Source organism: Nymphalis io, chromosome 8, assembly GCF_905147045.1.
Source record: "Nymphalis io chromosome 8, ilAglIoxx1.1, whole genome shotgun sequence".
Lineage (NCBI taxonomy): Eukaryota > Metazoa > Arthropoda > Insecta > Lepidoptera > Nymphalidae > Nymphalis > Nymphalis io.
The window spans coordinates 6,260,508-6,284,079 of NC_065895.1; the positions used below are offsets into that span (position 1 = coordinate 6,260,508).

A 23,572-nucleotide genomic window follows, 5' to 3' on the forward strand; every position below is an offset into this window, starting at 1 on the left:
CGGTTTTACATAAAAATAAAACCGGTATTATGTGCCAAGAGGAAAACATACAGCATTGCAGAAAGTACTCCCTGGTGAAGACTATGAAAGAATATGGCTACGGTTCCCGCGCACTTGCTGGTAAACTAGCGCCACCTAGTGTCATTCAAGTGAACTAAGTTGTCTAAGGTAACAATCGACCACAGATTAAAGTAAGTATACGACTGCTTCTTCACAGCAATGCTGTATGTTTTCCTCTTGGCACATAATACCGGTTTTATTTTTATGTAAAACCGTAATATAATGTTGTGGAATCTAGATATATACATAATCAAAGGCCAAAGTTTACTAGAAAATTTCAAAATGGTGTAATGATACACCTTGGAAACTAAATAATGCCTTTTAAACCACTGCAAATAAAATATGATTACAAACAATAATAGTATAATAACAAAAAAAATCTAGATGAGTTAGTTTAATGATTTTTTTCCATTATTATTTACTCTGAATTAATAAAAATATAAAGAAATTTAATTTTGACTTTATTAGACTTCGTTGACGTATAATATACATACCCCACTTACAATGTTTCATTTAACGTAGACCAAAATAAACAATAAAAAATATTTCTTGAAGACATAACAATTTATTAAACAAAAAAACTGATAGTGCAATTATAACCTAAAAATAGCATTTTATGTTGATTTAACATTTTAAGCTAGCAACACTTTTTTGTGATTGTGTGGTTGTGGTTGGAATTGTTGGAATATCAATATTGAATATTGATGGACTGCAGGACAGCTCATGGCATGCCGGTTATTTATGTTTATACCAATATTTTACTTTTCGAAAAATTAGTGAAGGAAAATGTATTAATATATTTAGTGTGTTAATGAATGTTAGAACAGTGAACATTAGTTGCACATTATTCAAAACCTTAAACATTTGTTAAGTATGTGTCGGATATTAGTAATTTCTTTTCTAATAAATTTATTTTTATTAGAAAAGGCTACTGGCTTAGGTGAAATCATATATGCCATAAATGCAGGTGGTCCAGCTCACACCGACATATATGGCATTCATTACGAAAAGGATCCGTTGCAAGGAAGAGTAGGTACTGCTTCTGATTACGGGAAACAGCTTGTTATGATAGGAAGAGTCAATTCAAAAGATGAAATATTATATCAGACTGAGAGATACCATCACAGCACGTTTGGTTACGACATTCCTGCCAGTAAAGACGGAGACTATGTGCTTGTGCTAAAGTTTAGTGAAGTATACTTTAACACACCTAATATGAAAGTATTCGATGTTGTTCTGAATGGAGATCATACAATAGTAGCAGATTTAGATATTTTCAATAAAGTTGGGCGTGGAGTAGCGCATGATGAATATGTACCATATTCTATAAAAAATGGCAAATTATATTATAATGATGAAGAGTCAGATATACGAGGAGGTAAAATTAAGGTTGAATTTATTAAAGGTTATAGAGACAACCCGAAGATAAATGCTTTGTATGTCATGAGGGGAACAATTGATGAAGTGCCCAAGTTACCTCCAATAGTATGGCCTGAGACTGAAACCGAGGAACCTAAGGAAGAAGTAGAAGAAAAATCTACTAAATCCCGTCGTGCCAGTGGTCCTAAGCACCCCGATCCTTATTCAATGGAAGACAACTCTGTGTTAATTCCTGTTTTTATTACAATTGGTGCTTTTATTCCATTATTATTTTGTCTCTGCAAACTATAACCAATAATGACATGTTGTGTTGTTAATATATGTTTTATATGCTGTAAATTAATGTTTATGTAATTCACTGCTTTTTTATTTGTTAATTTAAAGGTTAAATAATGTTTCCTAAACTATTAAAGCTCAAGCCAAATAGTACAAATCATAAATAACTAGTGCCCGTCCCACATAAGATAAACTTCTTAATAAACACTTTTATAAGCACAATTCATTGCACTTGCACATAATTATTAAAAATTTATTTAATTTTTTTATAGTTTTGTTTTATTCAATTTATATACCCACCCATACTAAAAACTTGGCCATAATAAAAATTAGCGCTAAAATAAAAAAAAAAACAAATTTTTACAATATTGTTTATTATTACAAGCAGTCTTTAAATCACAAAATATTGATTTGATGAATTAGATTTTTTTGATTTTCCAAGTTTATCGTTTACATTCAAATAATTATTTCATATAATAATTAAGGACTGTTATAACTCTTATTTTCTCTTCTTAACTTTAATTTTTGGGACAATTTTACCAACTTCATTAACCTGAAAAAAAAACTAAATTATCTTACAATTAAGTATTTTATTAATTCACAATAAAACCGTAAATTAAAAAATAACATTGCTTCAAAATTTTAAAATTCACTGATTTATGTGTAGATTAAGAGACAGATTATCCTGTGCAATTATAATATTATACCTATAAATTTTTTAACATTTGTAACCTTAATATTTTTTTTAAGGTCTAAACATCAAAATCTACTGTATTTATTTTTTATTAAAAGCAGTACCTAATTAGCAAATGAAAATATACATAGAGTTTAATACTTATAGAATATTAACTTTTCTTTGGTTTATCTATAAAATACGAATGTTTCACATAAATATTTGTTTTACTATAAATATAACAGTTATATAGCTAAATTCTCAAAAAATATATTAATACTTGAATAGTATATTTTTAAACAACCTGCAATGTGAAAGTTTCATTTCAAACGAACAATTTGTTTGTGCATGAAACTTTAATACACCTAAAACTCACCACAATGATATTAGTATGATTTTACTTACGCATTTCCTGTACTATTAAGTTTAATTTGACAGTCGCCTCGCTGATTCAATATAAAACCTCTTTTGCAATTTTTTATTGTTGAGTTAGCGGACGGTTTAATCGTTACATTAATCTCTGAATTAAAGTTACTTATGTTTCCGGAATGCGTATTTGTTGTTTTAAAATCTGTGGGACTCGTTGTGACGGTAAAAAAATCCTCAGACGCCGTTGTATTTTTCTCTAGCAATGTTGAACCAACCGCTGAATCATTTATCGCAACCGTTTGTTCTGTAGATAGCATCGTACCGTTAAATGGTTTCGGCGTTGTTCGATTTTGTGGTTTTATTGTTAATTCCGAATAATCATACGCATAATCATAGTCCTGAAATAAAATACATAGACTTTATTAAATTTAAAAATACTAGGTTACACTTATTTTATTTATAAATAATTGAATAATTGATTTTATTTCAAATATCGTATGTATATACAGTACAGTATACAGTATTTAATACTATCGTTTTCGGTAAGTGCAACAATTTATATTAAATTTCAATATTTTTAAAGTAATTTACACAATTACTAATTATTTAAATAGGTAACATTGTTAATATTTATATGCTTTCATATTTTTAAATTTACATTTTTCAATATTATAATTAAATATTTGATTATTTCATGGCAACAAAAGATAAAAAACTTACCACATATTCTTCTTTGTCCCCTTTCATAAGAGCAAATATTCGCACATCCTTAAGGTCAACCTGTACATTTAAATCACCTGTTTGTCGTTGATCAAAGATTGACGATTTTACGCAAACCCAAAAGAGTGGAGAAAGAAGGTACCAAATAAACATTTTGTATATAATATAATAATATATAAGCTTAAACAATATCTGAATGTATGTTCTTTGGTGACTTCGCTCCGGTCTAGTCCCGCGAACTTGCGCAACTGGATGAACCGTGTCGCCTGCCGCCCTGCGTGCTTTGTGCTTCAAGTTATTTTCATCAACATAACAGTTATCTCAAGTAACCGTCAGAAGGTCGATAGCCTCCGCTAGTGCACTGCGTCCTCAAACTGCGTAAACGTCGCAAACGTTGTTTGATAGTACCATGAGACTATCTGTACCGATATTATTTATGGCATATTCGGAATATATAAGTTAATTTATTCACAGGAAATCTTACTTACAAAAAATACAAAATCATGTGTACAATAAGAACGGACACATAGGTATAGTTAGATACATAGGTAGGACAGTTAAAAATATGTAAACAGTTTTCAATTATAATTTATTTTTATTATGATTTAATTTTTGAATTTTTTTTTTTTATCACCAAAGGTATTAGATTCTGAAGTCGGTGTCAAGCCCAAAGAATATAGGTAGGTACTATGTTTTGCTTAGAAATATAAATAAAAAATGTAAATGTTCAAAAAAAGTATAAAATTCATCAAAGGCTTGGCACCGACTTCGAATAGTTTAGTAGTACTTTCTTTAAATTAAAATGAAAACATAATTCAGTTGTTTTTCACTTCTAAGCTTGCATTTTTTGTTTGTTTTTAAATCAGTTTTATTTGATTTATATTTTTTTCTAAATTTAATGTAAACATATAGCTGTACACAAGTGAGTAAGCGAGTAGTTTGGTCATAAAATCAAAATACTATATTCTTATTGCAATGTAAGTTATTTATTCATTAGGTTTCTTGTTATCATTTTGATTAAAATGAATATGTTATTAAGTTTAAATAAGGTTAAATTAATTTTAAATACTGGTAAATTTATTTTGAATGCTTACTATTAAATATTTATGACTAGAAGAAAGCTTAAACCGTTCAAATCGGTATAGTCACTTTCAAGTTATCGGTAAACTAAAACAAATCGTCGTTTTTTGTAAATTATTCTTTTTTTTGCCGCTTATTTCACACATTTCATGATTCAAAAGTCCTTTTAGAAGTCTATATAATAATTATATTTGGTTATTATTACCATTAAGTAAAATGTATCAAATCCGGATCAAAACTCTTTGGTAATAAAAACATGCAGGCAAACATTAAAATAACATTACCAAATACAAATTAAAGATTGTTTATCCTTAATAACACCAACAAGCGTTCGTGTATTATTACGTCTGTGGAGATACAAATATAATAAATAAATTATTTAAAAAAAATAAAGTATTTAGCCCAAACGGGACGGTGTGGTCTAAACTAGAATACTGTATAATATAATAGGGCCGTGATAGTATAGTATGATAGTTGTTATAAGACGAGAATCTTAACCGATGATTCTCGAGTTTAAGCCAAGAATATTCAGAGGTTGTGCGCCCCTGAATATTCTTGTCCTTAATTTGTGTTTATAATTAATGTCGTGCTCGACTGTAAAGGAAAATATCGTGAGGAAACCTGCATATGGTGGATGAAAGTTTGCCATGTGCTACAAAACCATACGCATTGGTGGACTAAGCTCGAAACCTTCTTCTCAAAAAAGTGACCTTAGCCCAGCTGTGAGACATTTACATACTGTTACTAAACTAAAATTCTTGCACGCGTAGGATAAACAGATTTAGCCAGTATACCTACTTTTTAAATGTTTTTTGAGGCGGGGCTGTTTTTTAAATTAAGTTTATATACAGCAATGTATAAAAACGTTTTTTTAAAGTATTTATTTTTTATGATATTCGGAAGATTTATTATATTATTTATATTTTTCGTATACAAAATTACATGTAAGTAATTATACATACAAATAAACAACATAATAATAATATAAATATAACATAGAAATACAAAGGAATATTCACTTTCTATGATTTGTGCTCTCTACTAACTTTTAAGTCTAACGAAATATTATACAGCCCGTCACGTAGATAAGATAAGATAATAATTACCTTAATAATGTAAGTAAGCTGGTATAATATTCGGTATCGTCAGTCAGTCAGTCAAATAAAAAAACACAAAACACAACAATATTAGAAAGAGGTAAGTTTTGTTGGTCTATATGTTCTTCGGTTTCTCACAAAAACAACTGTTCCAATTGATATAGAACTTGCATATTATTTTAAGAGGAGAGAAAATTCACCTCCTGGTTCGAAAAGAGCCACTGCCAAAACTATAACAGACACACAAAGACTTTGTATGAAAAATGTGTAGGTCTACCTATCTCTTTTAGAGAACTCAAAGTTACTATTTTCTTAATTAGAAAAAAATGAAAACAAAATGCTATACAAATTAGATTAGTCATACATGATCAAATGGAACCAAGAAGGTAAAAATAATTCAAAAACATTAAAACTTTACTTCGTCGAAGATCGTAATAAGAACCAATAAAATTTAGTAGCGCCATTTAATATAGGAACGATAAGACGTAAATGTATAGACTTAATGCGATTTCGTGTCAATTTAGCTGTAGATAATAATATCCACTAGTTAATAATAATCTTAATAAAGAGTGTTTTAATGTTACGCCAAAATTTTCAGTGTAGTCGTAATTCAATTTATATATTTAAAATCTACCGCGAAGGCAAAATAACTTACTTTTAGTAAGGGCAAATAAATTAGTTTCCCATTATTTTATAATTACTTAACAGAACGGACCGGTTGGCGTGGTTGGTAGATACTTGCCTTTCACGCCGAAGGTTGTGGGTTCGATTCCCACCCAGGACAGACATTTGTGTGCATAAACATATCTGTTTGTCCTGAGTCTGGATGTAATTATCTATATAAGTATGTATTAACAAAAGAAAAGTAGTATCTGTAGTATATCAGTTGTCTGGTTTCCATAGTACAAGCTCTGCTTAGTTTGGGATCAGACGGCCGTGTGTGAATAATGGCCCAGGATATTGTTAGTACCTTTTTCTATATCTCCCTTATAATAGGGGTAACTTAACTATAACGAGGGCCATGACCAAGCGTGATAGGTTTGTTTAATATTAAATTGACAATGGTGATGTGAGGAACTGTCGAGTAAGACGTGTAGTGTTCAGTATGACTGCTTTTTGTAAAAGTGCGGGAGTGGACTTGGACATTTGGAGAATATTGAGATTAGTCTTGAGTGTTTTTGCTAAACGCCTGTACTGAAGAGAATGATTGGTAAAATTTTAAGTGTTTATTGACCATTCTTTTTTAATTTCAGTAGCCAATTCTATGTATTTTATTACTTTTTCATTTTGTGTACTGAGTAGGTTGTGTGTGTTACATATTGCAATATCTATAATAATAATTATTATTAATATAGAATTAAAAATAAATATTATATAGTGGTACTCAATAAATTAACATAGGAACTCTTTTTTTACACTGGAAAAACGAATTTACGTGGTTCCCCTACATGAGGGGGGTAGGTGACATGGGGGAGGAGGGGGGTAGGTGAGACTCGCCGGCGCTGAAGACGCCGGAATACCCGCTAAAAAACAGGTGGTACCCACTTCGCCTTTGCGAGAGGGTATCACGGGATCGCTTGCGTATCCTACCGTGCCGCCCCGACGGTTGGCTCGCCTAAGCGGTCCTCCTTTCAAATTAACATAGGAACTACAAAAAAGGTTAACAATGGTTATTTTAATTATTAAAATAAATATTGACGAAAAACATTCAATCATTGTAGAGTTTACTAAATTCTTTAAAACTTTAATAATAGTAATTATACTTTATATCTACATTTCTTGAAACAGAATCGAACTTTATAATATTTTATAATCTGTATAAAAAAAGGCTACTAAAATAACTTTCTTATTTTATAATTACTACTAATAAATAATGTATAAAAAAGATCTATTGCCCAATGTCATAATAAAACTAATTAAATAAATCGATAAACTAACGCCATATCAATTCCAGTTGGTATATTATTTATAATCAGCCAACTCTAGTTTTGTCAAATCAAATGTCAGTGTTAAACTGGTAATGTAACGTAGGAATAAAAAATGTATGTTGTTGCACTTTATTTACAAAATAATTGATTCGGTTTGTTGTCTTTATGGAAGTAATTGGAGATTACAACGATTTTCTTTTACAATTAATGTATTTTCTACCACATAGTATACAGAAACAATACTGTAAGATATGATAAAGTTTTGGAAAAGCGCAGGTTTGTTGATCATTAAAGAAAATTAAGTTTTATTGTTAACAATTTTCCTTTTAATTGCGATATGTTTTTTTTAGCAAAAGGTAAATCCGGCTGTCCAGTGCGACCTCCAGAACGGATTTCAATACATAACATCGAAGTTATTCCACTGGATACAGAAATCGAAAATGATATTGATGGTAACTTTTTTATATGATTTTGATTTAACGTTGTAATAATTAAAACTGTAGCCGACAAAACAATGAAAGTGTAATTATTTCACATTTTCAAGTTTTTTAACCCAACATTAATTTCTTTAGACAGTTATATATAAATAATATAGATCGATTAATCTCACTCAGACATAAGTCCGTAGTAAGAAAATATGTGTACCTTATTTAGAAGAAGAATCTGTTGTTTACCAAAACAAACTACATAATTTGACTCATTTGTAACTTAGCTAAGAATGATTGTAGTTGGGCCATTTTAAGGCATAGCCGTTTTAACACTTTCACTGCCGTAAACCATATCCAAAAATAAAATATTTCGTCAAGTGACACATATTTCGTCAGTATGCATCACAACTCAATCCTGAATCATAGCTATATAGATGCACCGATTACAAGTGACAAGTAAATATATAGCTTAACTATAAATGTTTTTATCTTTATTTTTAATATCTATTTAATTCACAAAATTGGATACTATTAGGTGGTACAAAAACAAACACAATAAATACAAATAAAATGGTTAATTGTGTACTACTAACATTTAGTTTTAGTAAATGAGCTTGGCTGTGAAAGTGTTAGAGAGCACCACAATTTAGTTAGTTTAAAAAATTTATTGATAAGACAACCTACTATATTTTATGTATAAGTATGAATTTATATTGACAATTACGTGTCAAAAATGTATTCCTGGCCTATTAATAGAAAAAAAAAAAATTGATACTTCGAATCTTTACTATTATGTTAGAAATATAACCACTTAATTTTTTTGTCTAAATTATAATAAAATTGTTGTGTGTATATATATTTACAATAGATTATTTATATTAAATTTTTTTTTCAGATAACTCAAATATTTTTGAAAAAAAATCTAAGTTATCAATAAATTTACATGACATACTTATTGAAAAGACAGCAATTAACTATTTTATTATGTATATGGAAGGAATAAACAAACAATATCTCATTAAATGTTGGTTAGAACTAGAAAATTTTAAGTTATTATTACAAAATAATGATACAGACAAAATAAAAAGTCATCATTCCAAGATAAGTCACACTAGAAGTTTGGATGATCATTCAGATGATAATGAGCTTGATAGGAGTTGTGATAAATTGATGTCACAAAAATTTAATTGGAAAACAAGTGTGACCAGTTTAAGAAAAACCAAAGGCGAATGTTCCACGAGTTCCTGTGGAGACTTAACTCAACATATAGATTATTGTGAACTTTTTATACATGAGAATTCTTCAGATATCACTGAAAGAGCTATAAGCTTGTTCAAAAAATATGTGGCTTTAGAAGCCCCATATCAACTAGATTTAACAGACAATATAAGAAAATTAGTTATATCGAACATATGTCAGCCCGAAGGTTTAATAACAGAAGATTGTTTTAAGCCTGTGCTGGATACTTTATACCACCAAATTGACAAAAACTATTTTAATTCTTTTCAAAACAGCCCTTTTTATATCAAATCACAAATAGATATCTTAACAAGTGGATGTATTACTCTTCAAGATATTCTCTACAATGATGCAATACTCTTTTATTTTACAGAATTTCTAGAACAAGAATCATGCAGCAAATTGCTTGAATTTTTAATATCTATTATGCATTTTAGAGACAACCTTATCAATAGTAATCAGTCGAATCTTGAAGCAGCTCAAGGTGATGCTATAGTGCTTTATGACAAATACTTCTCACTTCAAGCAACTAATCCTATTGGGTTCTCAACTGACATTCGTTTAAAAGTTGAAAGTGACATTTGTAGTGAAGTGGGCTTAAGAGGCACTTGTTTTGACGTACCTTACAAAATTGTATACCAAACACTTAGTAAACATGTAAAAACATTTTTAGGATCTGAACTATATTACACTTACCTGTCAGAAATGATAAAATCAGTTGATCAGTTATGGTCCCCAAACTGCAAATCGCATTCAGATTGCAGCAGTGAATTTAGTATAAGTACCCGAAATACTCTCTTAGCAATGGGTGATCCTCTATTTAGAAAAAAACGAAACCATTCTGTACCTGATATGTCTATAGACTCTAATCAACTTTACAATGCTGATGCATTATGGCAAAGAAAAAAGCATGATGGTTTGATTCTTGGTCGAATTAATAGTTTGGGACGGTTTGAATCTAAATTTGAACCTGATCCGGACAAAAGAGATAAATCAGTTCTCAAAAAAATGGTTAGTAAGTTTGTACCGGCTAATACATCAAAAGTTGAAGAGGAAATGGCTTGGCAAATTGCTCATATGATCGTAAAAGATGTCACTGATTTAACTATGGCTCCACCGGATAATGATACTGATCATGTATAAATGTGTGATAATAATAATTATAAAATAAGTACATATATATTATATATTTTGTAAATAAAATGTTATAATGTAATAAATATTCATAAATATATTAAACTTAAATACAATTAAAACTATTTTATTCTAATCACAATTCGTATGTTGATGGTGCTTTAGTGATCGCGGTATAAACTTAATGTTCGGGCCGTAAATAACAGTAGCAATAACAATATGCAACGCCTTATGTCTTATCGATTGTTGGCAACTTGCGTGTGCGTCAACTTTGAGTCATAGCACTCCTCATTGAACAAGTTGATAAATACTTGTTTACAGGTACTAGGTAGCATTTAACAGTATTACTATTCTATATTTTAATAAATGTTATTAGTAAATAGTTAATTTTGTTTTATATGCAGCAGTTTTAAGAGGTAGTTTTCGGTTACTCAATTGGGCGTGACCGATTAGTATACATTTGTTATAATTTATCAATATAAATTTTGTAAACCTTATAAAAAATCTTATAGTTACAGTCACCCATAAAGACTACTATTATATCTACTATTACGACACCAATCTTAACGCCGGCATTATAGTGCGCTGCGTATCGAATAGATGAATTCCAATTCTTAAGTTTTACCTAATTTATTGATCTTTCTCGAAATAATAATAAATCACTTAGGTACACGACGTTAAGATAGTAATAATATAAACCAAATATATAAATGCAAAATGTATTCATATAATTATCACAAAAACACACACATGTCTAAATAACTATTCGAATAAAAACAAAAAATCACAAAGTAGCATAGTTATTTATAGCTGGAGGTATCGGAGACATCGGCAATCGCGGCGGTTCAGAGCCAAGGAGTGGCGACTGTTCATCGTGAAAGCTGAAATCTTTTTGTAAATTTACTAACGTTGGGCTGAATTTACTCTCGAATGGTGCCCATTTTCGATATACCATAGCATTCAGTAAAGCTTGCATTGGATTCAGAAACGCCTAAAAACAAAAACAAATATTATATGTAAATAGCTAACAAAAATTCAATTGCGTTTTACATTTTATAATAATGTATTTTAAATTAGAATAATTATTTAAGATGAAGTACCTAAATTGACTTTTAATTTAGTCGATGGTAATGGTGTGTATACTAGTCTTAATATTTACTACCCATTATATTATTCGTATCGTCAAACAGAAATAAATTGTTTTGATTTCCTCCCATTTGAAGAGTAATCACCTCCAATTCATCACAGGAAATAACATCTTATATCATATGCTATTGGTGGTAAGTAGGTAAGTCGAGTTATATTTTTTAAGTATAATCCTTTGATCAGGAAGTTAATGTAAGAAACATATCAAATCAGACCTTCAGTACCACTAATATTACTTTTTCCGTTTTATTTGTTCAATTTTTTATTAAGTATATGTATATTATAAGCATTGTACAAAAAATCAATGGCCGGGAAGTAAAGATAAATAAACAACTTTGACCTTGAATTGTCAAGACACTATTAGACCAGGTTTAAATACTCTATGGAATTAATAACGGTTCATGAAAAAATAGTGTTTTGAGTGTCGACGTAGTTATTTTTCGAAATGACATTAAGTGGATATAGGTAGTTCAGTGGTATTGTGGTATTTTATATTCTTTTATAAATAAAGGCATTTTAATGAAGATTTGCATGTACTTACTATAGCAAATCGTATGAAATATATTTATTTAAACCATATTTATCTTTACTATTTCTGCTATTAGAATGAAATATAAATGAGGGTAGACTTTTTTTTTGTGAGAGGTGTCAAACGGGGCAAAAGACTCACATGATCGAAAGTGATTAAGGCCGCCCTTGGACACCTGCGGAGGGCGTTCAAGTGCGTTGCCAGCGTTTAAGAAATGAATGGGCTCTTTTTTTGGAAAAGTCGCCGGTAAAAGCTTGTTTCACAGAGTGGTTGTGCGAGGCAAGAAATGCCTTAAAAATCGCGTTGTTGTGGATTTCCAGACATCGAGGTGATAAGGATGAAATTTAGAATTATTTTAATAGATATTCTACTCACCATAATATACCATATTAAAATTATGACTTTAACAGGCATTTTAAACCACATTGTCCATACTAAGATTCCATTTACAAGGTTTGGTAACCAACATATATAAAATACTGCATTTATCAAAAAGAATTTTAATCTTAATGTATCAACAACCCTTCTTTCTTTACTTGTGAACTGCAAAATGATAAAATGTATTACAATTTTAAATATAACAAAACATAAAATACAAATTACCTAAAATAGTGCAGAGCATATACATTTTTAGTTTGTTAATGTAAAATCATTTATGTAAATATATATATTTATTTTTATTTAGAGATCTAATTGTCATAATCACAGCTATGTAACAAAATCATAAAACAAGTATACATAATATGATAGGGAAACATAAGTGGTGATACATATTACGCAATAACTAAAACTATTATAAGAAGATATATAGAACAATAAATGCAAAAAGTGTTTGTTACAAATAATTGTTGAAATATTACCTGAGCCAATGGAAGAGCAACTGCCATTTCTATATTTTTGCTAGCTAGAAGGTAGATAACAGGATTCACCACCATAACAATAAAAATGGGTAAGTATGTAGCACAGTAGTTTGGAAGTATTCTTAAAAATGCACTTGAAACTGATGTTATATTATGACATCTGAAAATTTGTATTTTTATAACATATGTTGCATTTATTACATTAACTAACAACTTTGTATTCTAGTTCGTATTCTAGCCTAAATATTCTTAATATTAATTATTTGATGAAAATAAAAACTTACAAATACTATTTGGTATAATAACATTACACAAACTCAAAGTTATTAGCAAATATTAATTGATGATTGAATGAGTTTTTGCGATGTTTCTAACCAGAACATATTTTTTCCAATGATAGGTGAAATAAATATATAGATAAAATAAAATTAATTTACCTAGCATTTGGAATATAGAGAATAGACAACCCAATGCTTGTAGTTACAGCTGGTATACCCCAGGCCAAGGAGTGATAAAGTACTGGATGAGAATCTTGACCTTTAATTGAATGCCATATATCTATTGCATAGAACAATGTCCAAAACCAAGTAGCGGTGTAGAAATACTGAGTCCAAGCCTAAAACATGTTCAAATTACTTATGAGAAACAATGTATTTATATTAACACAATTTTTTATGATTTTTTCTATTAAGTTTGTCTTTGTTCTATTTATTAAATGCATGTAAACAATTTGGCAATTTTTAAGGCATATCACACTCCTTGGGGATGGTTTTCATTGTAAATTGGTTCCACACCATCATATAGTTGTTTGAGATATTTACATACTCAATTAATGAATGGTGCTAAAGAAAATTCCTTCAGTCTGCTCTTACGATAACCATGGATTAAAATAGGATGGCTTTAATCTGCACTGCTATAATGGATGCCTATAGATTTATTTTAATAATAAATGTTATAAATAATGTAGTATGTGAATTAACTTACAGATATAATGCTGCAAAACAAAACACTAACATCATCATTGGGCATAGGCATTATGTTTTTATATTGCAACCACAGGGATGACCGGACAAGAACACCTATAAATATGTATTTAAAAGAGTAGAGTTTAGAAATATTTAAAGCTTTTCATATAAACAATTATATTAAAGCTTTTCATATAAACAATTATAAACAATTATATTGTTTTTATTTTAAAGTAATTACCTAGAGAAGCAAACAAGTCTGCTACAGCTAACCAGATTATAATATGTCGCCCTCGGGTAGCAGATAAGCTATTCAATCTTTGGAAGAGATTTGGTATTCTTCTTGGAAAAATCTATTTAAATAAAAAAATATATATTAATAATACACAATAGCTCCTTTGCCATAGTAATGCTTCAACTCTATAGCTTATATGACTGTATAGCTTTATACCTGATAAATGGAACCAAGAATTCCTATGCTTGAAGACATTAGACAGACAATATTATATGATTCAGTATTAAATTCATTCATAATCCTAATTGCCAAATCTTCTTTATTTCCGGTATGGTGGCAACAGAATGTCTGTATGGTAGGGTCCGACATTCTTCTATTTTTAAAAGAATTTTAACTGTACCTATACTTTGTGAAAAATAATTTAGATAGAAAATTTAAACGTAGATTACGTATTTACTGTGTCATTGATATTTTTGCCAGTTTTTAGAATACATTAGCAACCAGTAGCCATAAGCTTTTCGAACTACTATCTACGAGAGAATATAGTAACAATACATTTTGCGGTTACATATCAAGTATTTTATTCTAATATTAAGTTACGTTTTTATTAAATGTCCAGAATTTGTGCTACTAAATAAACAGACCTAAGTAAACTTATATTATGTAAATAAATCAAATTGTATATTGCGTGTTTACTTTTGTCATTTCTTAATTTGTCATTGTCAAAACATGACTTTTTTTTTAAACCATAGCTTCAAGCTTGTCTATTATGCACAAGCTAAAGCTAATGTTAAATTATTTTTTCTGTCCTAAGGTTTTTAACTGTAATCATATAAAACTTCAGCTACCAGATCAGTCAATAATAGACCAAGACCAACTCAATAATATTTATAATTTCCAAGATTAGAATTTTTTTCGCTTTAAAGGATCACCACATCTCACACGTGTATTTCTGTAATGTTTTATTAATTTGTTTTTTTTTTATTATTTATTTACAAGAATACATTTAAACATAATCAGGTTGAAGCAAAATATAATCAGATTAATATATCACGATTAAGGATTAACTTTGATTGATTCTGAACGGGACGTGCCTGGGGCACTTACTTCACTCATTCAATTTTCTTTTTAATTACTTTCGTTATACTGTAATCGTAATTGATTATTAAGCACATTGTAATCCTATTCGTTAATAATAGTACTGTTTTGAAAAAAAAATGTTTCCAATTTCTGGACATTAAAAATGAAACCATCACATGTATTGTTAAAAATAAATTTATTTAGAGAAAAATATAGCATAATTTGTATGTAATTTTAAATTTAGATACATTTTAATCATTATTTGCTGATCATAATTTAATTATTTTACTTTTTATACATAAAGTTCTTAATTGTAGTCTTAGTTTTACTTCGACTTTTGTATGGGTAATGCTCTTAAAACTATGTTATACAGGTAAATTTACTAAGATTTAGGCTCACATTCAGAACGAATACAAAAAAATATATAAAAGATGAATTTTCTAGCAAAACATATTATTTAATTAATTTTTAATACTTACGATATACTTCCTATATTGAAAATTTAATGCTATAATATTTTCATGTCATTATATATTAGTATAATATTATATAAATATTATTTTTATGGAATGGGGTTGTTTTTTCCAGAACGAAAAATATACTAAAATCATCCTAATAATTCTATTACTAGTTAGAAACTAAAAGCGTGATACGCTTCTATTTTATTCTAATAGTGTAAGATGTTATCTACAACCAAACTATGTGATATATCAATAATCGACGAAACATTTGAACGAAACGGTTTCTTCGGTACTTTAAATAGTATTAGTACAAGAAATCATTTTTCAATTGGTTGTAAAGGTATAACAGTGAGATTATGATTAACACTAAAACAAGGATTAATTGGATCTCTAATGTCCCCTGGTTCTTGAGTACAATTTGGCGATATATGTTCGCTACTGGTATTTTCAGCAATATTAGAAAGTCTTAGAGCAGTCGGTTGTTCAGAAGAAATTTTATCTTCAGTAGGCACCGTCGTAAAAATTTCTATGTCTGTCGAATTAAAGGAGATTGGAGTTTCTGTTACATTATTTTCCGCTGCTGAATTAAGAAGAACAGAACAAGGTATTGTTGTCATAAATTCTTTTCCTTCTTTTGTAACAACGGTTATTGTACACTTTGTGTTATCCTCTTTATTATTGCTATTCACACCTAAATCCTTCACATTAGCATCCGGAGTGAATGAAGTCGCAATAGAGCAAGGTATAGCAAGTACTTCTGTAGTATTGCCATTATTTATAGTTAATGTACAGTTGACTAAGTTGTCTAAGAAAGGATCTGAAACTGGTGTTGTACTATTTTCAGGGGCAACAGCAATCGGTTGTCCTCGGTTGTCATAAATTACGGTGTGATGGTGGCGGCCAGTCGATCTAGCTAAATTCCATAATGCCAAGCCCGTTAATACCGTACCTATTCCAGCACCAGCAATACCAACTCCAGTTAAGGCACTTCGTGTTTGGCTTACACCTCCGAAGTTTTTACCATTATTAGCATAACCTCCAAAATAGCCGGGTGACTGTGGCCCGTATGACCCTCCATAACCCCCATGTCCTCCGTAGCCTCCATAACCATGTCCATTATTTGTATATGGTGGAGGAGGTCCTTGAGGATGATGGTTGTAGTTATTTCCTAAGCTTGAATATGGAGGTGGTGGTCCATGTGGAGGTTGGTTATTATTGTTAAAACCATTAGGAGGAGAAGCATGTGGTCTAAAATTATTGGGCGAGTTCATTCCTTGATTTGGAAGTGATGCCGAGTTAGAACCTGATAACCCTGACCCTTGTGGATACCCGGTACCTGAACCAGAATTTCCAGATAGACCATTCGAAGCTGGATAAGAAGCCCCCGATTGACTGTTTTGCGGAGAAATTCCAGATTGTTGTAAAGGAACATTACTCCTTTGCATGCTTTCTTGTTGAGATGTTTTTGGTGGACTGTTTCCAGACAAGCCAGTATTACTTTGTGGATATGCATGACCTGATTGACTAGTCTGCACTGGTTTAGATTGCTGTAAAGGTACGTTGCTCCTTTGTATGGCTTCTTGCTGGGACGTTTTTGGTTGATTACTTCCAGAAAGTCCAGTATTACTTTGTGGATACGAATGACCTTGACTTTTCTGAGCTGGTTTCTCTTGCCATCCAAACAAAGAGGGTTTGGGCGCGGAAGCCTGTGAGTGGCTTAAAGGGGTAGGCGCTGGTTGAGAATGTGTATTAGTTTTTCTGCTTGTACTGCGTCCAGATCCCGAGCTTCGACTGCGAGACATGCTTCTTTTGGATTCAATGTTCGTCACAACCACAAGAAGCACAATAAATGTGAAATATAACGTCTTTTTCATCATTTTCACAAATAATATATATATATTTCAATATCGATATCTTTTAACCGTGGACTTTAACAACGTGTGAACAAAGCAATAGTTCAACGCAATGTGTTTCTGGAACGTTACCGTTGGTCACCCACCCTAGGTGAGTTAATATGTGTTATTACTGTCGGGAGGTCTACCTTTGCATCGAGGTACAATTTGACACGCGCAAACAACTACTTTCGTAGAATCAATAATGTTGCCGTGGTAGCTAAAACAAAACAAAACACTTAATCAAAAGTCAACGACAAAAATAATACAGTTACATTATTAAAATCTAGTCATAATTTATTGCAGTTTGAATATATTTTTTACAATTCCCTTTTTAATATAATTACGTAAGATCGTAAAGTAACTCATTTATTTCACAAATTTAGCGAGAAATTTGATAAGAACTCTGCCTTTTTATCTTAAGATCGATGATTATTTTGCAACGATACTGAGTAAAATCACATATAACTACCTCTAGTGTAGTAAATAAATTAAATATAATGTTTTGTTTTTGTAGCTATGAATCCTATAAGGTTTGTAAATAGTAAAAGATTTTTGCTAGTGCTAAAAATAAATTTCATCGAATTCCTACTAATTGCTTTGTTCTAAACAACATTAATCATACAAACAATTTTGCAGTATTCGATTACTTTATTAATATATATATATTTAAATAACATATTCCAAAACGTAGTGGGTTTCAATAGTAACTCTTCATCTTCAGCGGAAATGTCATTTGTCCTTGTTACCGTTGTAAATATTGAGGATAAATTTAGAAGTCCTTATTTCATCGCCATAAAGATCAAATCTAAAAGTTGTTTACAATGTTTGTGCTTATTCAATTTTGAAACAACTCTTAGAGTTCAATTGAGAAAATAGACTTTGCCTTGTCATGAGAGTATAGTATGTCTGTGATGTATTTCTTCATTGTTTGTAAGCACCATTAATGAATATAAAACTTAAACTTAATATTATGCAACACGATGTAATGCGTAATGCTGTGCTATTGCAAATTCTTCAGTTGTAGAGTATAAAATTCACAACGCATTTTTATGATATAGTAAAGTTTTAAGTTGCAGCTTCACAAAAGGTTAATTGACAAGTTCTGTGTTGTAAATACGGTTTAACGACAAAAGTTAATATAACCACTAAAAATTTTAATATTGTACGACTATGGATTTTTAGTGTTTTTTATTATTATTTGAAGAAAATATTTTTTCCAAGTTATCATAAAATATTATGAACAAGAACAAAGTTCATACCTAAACCTATAAAACAGGTGAAATGGGGAACCCAGTTAGTAATAAGATAATAAGCAGCTATTAAGCTGCATCTTCTGTTATATTTTTTATGTATATCAGTTTAGTTGTTTTTTTTCATTTAGGCATTAAAAAAAAACCTCTACTTTATTAGTAGATAAAGATTAATATCTTTAAACTCCAAAGTTTACTAGTTTTATATAAAGAAGAAGTTATTCTTCTTAATCGAGTACTTTTTTACATATATTTGTATTATAACATGAAACAAAACTGATGATCAATCTGAAAAGTAGCCACAGTATCGTCCATACTCTTGTTACAGTGGTCCGACATGACGTTTGTTGAATTGTTTTAAATAAGTTTATAGATTTATATTGTATTATTACAGAATTTTAAATCAAGAACACTAGTTGTTACCTTTAACGCTAATTAACTTTTACTATATTCCTATATATTTTTTACGATTGATGCGACCCATAAAATAAAATTGTAGTGTCGTGTATTTTTTTTGTTTTTCGTACAGTAATACCTACTGATAAAATTAACTTTATAAAACATCTGACAATAACACCAAAAAAATTTTTAAAAATCGACAACGGCGTTACATTTATGCAGAGACACAACGTTCTAAAAATAAAAATAACTAGATTCAACAATTTCAGATTTTTTTAATCTATTTGTTAATCAAAAGAGGTTCTGGCATTAATCAAACATAAAGTAATTGATTGATGATTCCACGTAAGCCTCTTGACTATTTATTTCAATATAAGGAAATAAATTGTCGCCAGGAAAAGTTATGCTTGCAAATAAATAAATTATTAGTTTTGAAAATGTACAAAATAGGAAGTAAATATCTCTTTTGTTTTAATTAGGTCGTTTTTTGCTGTACAGTTGCGAGAGATATAAACGTTAAAATAGTATTATAAATAAATCGAAAACTTAAAAAACTAATAATTAAACGTCTATATTAAGGTACAACAGAAAGACGAAACAAAAATGCCTACTACAATTTTTGCAACCAACCTTATCGAACATCCAATCAAATGATTTTACTCAATTCAAAATGGGGCTATAGGTTTCTTAGTAACATATATTCCTAATATCTTAAACAATAAAATACGGCTATAACTGAATGAAAAATTGGAATGTAGTTTTATCCAGCTTAAAAATTGACTACATTGTTTCATAGAAAACTAAGTACTTTAATATTTTTGCATTTCTCCTCCAAGATGCATACGTGACATAATTTGGTTTTTCACTTTTATATTTAAAATGCCTTTGTTCTTATGATTTTAAAACAATACAATAATAACGTCACAGATAGCATATCACAATACAATTCTTTGATTTATCTTTATAATATTAATTATAGATAACTGATAATACAACTTATAAACCCAACACTTAATTTCACACTAGTAAATCATATTTTGTTGAGGAATTACCACCTAATTGCCCTTAATATTTATAGTCTTAGTTAAGGATGTTTCTGCCTCTTATTATACTAAGTGTTTTGACTATTTCTTTCGCACTGCCCAATGGCATTAATCCACAGAATGTCATAACGGTACCACCTAATTGTCCTCCGGGGCAAGAATTAATTAATGGACAGTGCAGAGACATTTGGAGAAGTGGGCTTACAACACCATTACCACCATCACTGATGTGAGTAGTCAATAAAATAAGAATACAAGAGCTTTTACTAAACTGGTCAAATCTTGCTAATAAAATTTTAACTCAACTAGGTATAACAAGCCGTTAGAACTTAATCAGCAACACTTTTGTTATAATTATAAAACTTTTTTTAGTAATTATAGGAACATGAATTATTAGAAAAATAATTTCGTGTTTTTGCTTTAAATTTGTAACGTGTATTTTGTTCTTTTTATTTTATAAAAATGTCTGTAAATAGTTTCAACAAATAAATAAATTTAAATATCTAAAAAAAAAGAAAAATATTAATATAATGGATTATTGACTAATGGACAAAATTTTATATAATAACTCGTATCGTTATGTACGTTCTTGGTATGACTTTTTAATCATGTTTATAAAAAAAATCTTTTTGTGTTCCTATATCTTAGTAAAATTATTTTGTTTTTCATTAGAAATGGTAAGAGTGTTACCCCTATGAATATGATCACCGTACCTACGAACTGCCCTCCAGGTCAACAATTAATAAATGGTCAATGCCGTGATGTGTGGAAGAAAGTTATAGCGTAAGCATTAAGTTTAATATCTTAATCAAATAAGTTGTTTCATATATATGTATATATGTAGGTAATTAGGGTGGATATTAAACAACTTTATATTTATCTTTCTTACTCTTTGTTTCTTTGTTCGTTTTGTTAAGCAAAGCAGTCTAAGGACTACTTTATACTTGAATCTTTATCTTCAGTCCCGATTTGTGAAATTTAAAATTGAAGAAAAAAATCAACTTATCCAAAAAAACCTACGTGTATTTTTAACTTTTGCAAAAAGTTAATTAATTAAACTTATAGAAGCCTATTCGATAATGATGATGATGTCTCCCCGAACGATTTCTGACACAGCGACCATCCTCAATGGAGGCAGAGAGAACTACCCAGGAGATATAATAGTGCAAAAGTATATGCTCAAATATATATTCACTCTCTACTCATTTACTCTGATAATCTGATGAAACACCAATATATCACGAAAGTAGAGAAATCAGGCGCAAACAAACGGCTTCTATTTACGTGCTTTCCGAGGCAGTTTTTATAAATAGTGCCAATTCTCAAACTCCGGTCTGGTGGTCAGAGTATCTTGACAGAAAAATTCAAATACTTTTAACTATACCGGCCAGAAATTTGAACCCATGACGTCGTAAACCTTCAAGAAGTGGCATAGCATAGGTCACTAGATCCCAGTCTCAAATTTGCCGCCCTCTTATTTTTGCAATTAATGAAAATAAATTTTGGGGCGTTGTAAAAACAGTACTCTTATTGAATAACACTAACCAGATAAGTGAACATTTGTAAAAATATGAACAATATATACTTAGGTAAAGAATAAAAATCATTGATAATATTGCAAATTATCGATAAACAATTTTTTTACCAGTAAAAGCCCGTTAATGTCCTACTAAGGCCTCCTCTCCCTTTTGAGAAGATGGTTTGGAGCTTATTCCACCACGCTGCTCCAATGCGGGTGGGTAGAATACACATGTGGCAGAATTTCAATGAAATTGGACACATGAAGGTTTTCTCACAATGTTTTCCTTCACATAAAGCAAATGTGCATGGATATAACTTACGCTAGTAAACAACTTTTTCAAAAACCGTTTTATTCATAACCCATTAGCAGCGCATTGACGGTGCAAGGATTGATAAAAGCTTCTTGCTCTTATCTCTGGAAGTTTTGCCAATTTGCTAGTATGCATACTTAAAAGACATATTGTCTCTTTCTAAATCTTGTAAAAGAAAAATATATTATTTTTTATTAGATATGGAATAAATAACAGTCCTACGAATATGGTCACCGTACCTCCAAACTGCCCTCCAGGTCAACAATTAATAAATGGACAATGCCGTGATGTTTGGAAAGGAGTTTTAGCGTAAGAACCAAATTTTATACCAAAATCAAATTAATTTTTAAATATAAAGTTACATATAGATGGATAATAATAATCAAAAGACTTGACATGTTTGTTGTTTTATCAAACAAAGCCTGTAAGCACTTAACACTTGCTTTTATTATTTGAATAAATCTAGTTCTTACCTCTCTTTATATATATAGTCGAGATTTGTGTCATTTCGTAAAATAATTATGTATTCATGTAGTTATACATAATATTTCTATAATAAAAATATACACATAAATACATTATAAGCACATAATTCGCATAACCACACCTACAAAGAAAGTTTACTTAAAAATAAATAAATAATACAATAAGTATGCACAAATATTTAAAGTATATAATCTCAATTTTCAATACTTATGATTTTGCGATAAATAAATGACATCGTGATAAAAATAAATATTTATATACACACGTATCTACTTACTGCTATCGATTGATATCAAAGCAACTGATATTATTATTAGCGAAATAATAAGACTATATATAAAAAATAACTAATTATAAGTATATATAATTATAATATATATTTTTTAATTTACAGTGAATCTAGGCTATTTGAAATGTTATTAAAAAAAACATTGGCCAGATCAACTAATAGTGAATTCTCCAGACGTGAAGAACATGAAAACGGTAATGAAAACTTACTTGAAAGTAATGACTCTTTAAGAAATATAATAAGCGTTCCGACTCAGTGTCCTGAAGGATATAGACCTGATGCTCTTGGAATTTGTCGTAGAATTTTTTAATACATTTTGTTTGTTACTTTGATGAAATATTTGAAAACGAAATTAACGATTACTTTGAATAAATATATAATCATAATATATTTTTTAATTAAACTCAAACCCAAAATCCTTTATTGTATGATTTTTTTTCGTACTATACAAGATATTTTATTATAATTTTCAAGTGTCCAATACTGAGACCCTTTTCAAAACCCTTTTTACACTAAGCTTTGGAGTTGCGGGGCCCCTTTAACCGGGAGGCCGTAGGCCTGGGCCTATTACGCCACCTCCTGGTCTTACATACATTATGCAGTATTTATTTATTTTATTTTATTTATTTATTTATTTTGAACAAATTATACATATCTTAAACAATAAATACGATAGGAACTACATTAGTATAAAACTGTGTCGTAGCTACGACATAAT

At 29.7% G+C, this 23,572-nt stretch overlaps 6 protein-coding genes across 8 annotated transcripts; 3 read left to right on the plus strand and 3 right to left on the minus strand.

Moving 5' to 3' along the window:
• Positions 1 to 735: 735 nt before the first annotated feature.
• On the plus strand, positions 736 to 1,985 carry LOC126770336 (malectin-B). Its single transcript, XM_050489704.1, has 2 exons — positions 736 to 794; positions 1,028 to 1,985. The coding sequence occupies exon 2, from the start codon at positions 1,126 to 1,128 to the stop codon at positions 1,729 to 1,731; it is 606 nt and encodes a 201-aa protein (XP_050345661.1). The 5' UTR covers positions 736 to 794; positions 1,028 to 1,125; the 3' UTR covers positions 1,732 to 1,985.
• Positions 1,986 to 2,171: 186 nt separating this feature from the next.
• LOC126770262 (uncharacterized) lies at positions 2,172 to 5,592 on the minus strand. Its single transcript, XM_050489557.1, has 4 exons — positions 5,578 to 5,592; positions 3,479 to 3,957; positions 2,795 to 3,156; positions 2,172 to 2,269 (listed from the first exon to the last, which is right to left on the minus strand). Exons 2-4 carry the CDS (start codon positions 3,629 to 3,631, stop codon positions 2,197 to 2,199), a joined length of 588 nt encoding a protein of 195 aa, XP_050345514.1. The 5' UTR covers positions 3,632 to 3,957; positions 5,578 to 5,592; the 3' UTR covers positions 2,172 to 2,196.
• Positions 5,593 to 7,668: 2,076 nt separating this feature from the next.
• On the plus strand, positions 7,669 to 10,511 carry LOC126770265 (A-kinase anchor protein 10, mitochondrial). The gene is made up of 3 exons (XM_050489561.1): positions 7,669 to 7,859; positions 7,934 to 8,035; positions 8,907 to 10,511. Exons 1-3 carry the CDS (start codon positions 7,835 to 7,837, stop codon positions 10,391 to 10,393), a joined length of 1,614 nt encoding a protein of 537 aa, XP_050345518.1. The 5' UTR covers positions 7,669 to 7,834; the 3' UTR covers positions 10,394 to 10,511.
• A 576-nt stretch (positions 10,512 to 11,087) lies between these two features.
• Positions 11,088 to 14,820, minus strand: LOC126770266 (G-protein coupled receptor 143-like). 2 transcript variants are annotated; one of them, XM_050489563.1, is made up of 8 exons: positions 14,675 to 14,814; positions 14,336 to 14,519; positions 14,126 to 14,237; positions 13,904 to 13,998; positions 13,357 to 13,535; positions 12,920 to 13,079; positions 12,435 to 12,602; positions 11,088 to 11,375 (listed from the first exon to the last, which is right to left on the minus strand). In XM_050489563.1, exons 2-8 carry the CDS (start codon positions 14,486 to 14,488, stop codon positions 11,169 to 11,171), a joined length of 1,074 nt encoding a protein of 357 aa, XP_050345520.1. In that variant the 5' UTR covers positions 14,489 to 14,519; positions 14,675 to 14,814; the 3' UTR covers positions 11,088 to 11,168. The 2 variants fall into 2 exon arrangements, with proteins under 2 accessions (XP_050345520.1, XP_050345519.1); XM_050489562.1 differs by having other exon boundaries at positions 14,336 to 14,820.
• A 558-nt stretch (positions 14,821 to 15,378) lies between these two features.
• LOC126770330 (RNA-binding protein FUS-like) lies at positions 15,379 to 17,766 on the minus strand. Its single transcript, XM_050489695.1, has one exon. It carries the CDS (start codon positions 17,535 to 17,537, stop codon positions 15,978 to 15,980), a length of 1,560 nt encoding a protein of 519 aa, XP_050345652.1. The 5' UTR covers positions 17,538 to 17,766; the 3' UTR covers positions 15,379 to 15,977.
• Positions 17,767 to 20,207: 2,441 nt separating this feature from the next.
• On the plus strand, positions 20,208 to 23,240 carry LOC126770150 (uncharacterized). Of its 2 annotated transcripts, XM_050489338.1 has the most exons (4): positions 20,214 to 20,476; positions 20,920 to 21,030; positions 22,278 to 22,388; positions 22,960 to 23,240. In XM_050489338.1, the coding sequence occupies exons 1-4, from the start codon at positions 20,295 to 20,297 to the stop codon at positions 23,162 to 23,164; spliced, it is 609 nt and encodes a 202-aa protein (XP_050345295.1). In that variant the 5' UTR covers positions 20,214 to 20,294; the 3' UTR covers positions 23,165 to 23,240. The 2 variants fall into 2 exon arrangements, with proteins under 2 accessions (XP_050345296.1, XP_050345295.1); XM_050489339.1 differs by lacking the exon at positions 20,920 to 21,030 and having other exon boundaries at positions 20,208 to 20,476.
• Positions 23,241 to 23,572: the final 332 nt, after the last annotated feature.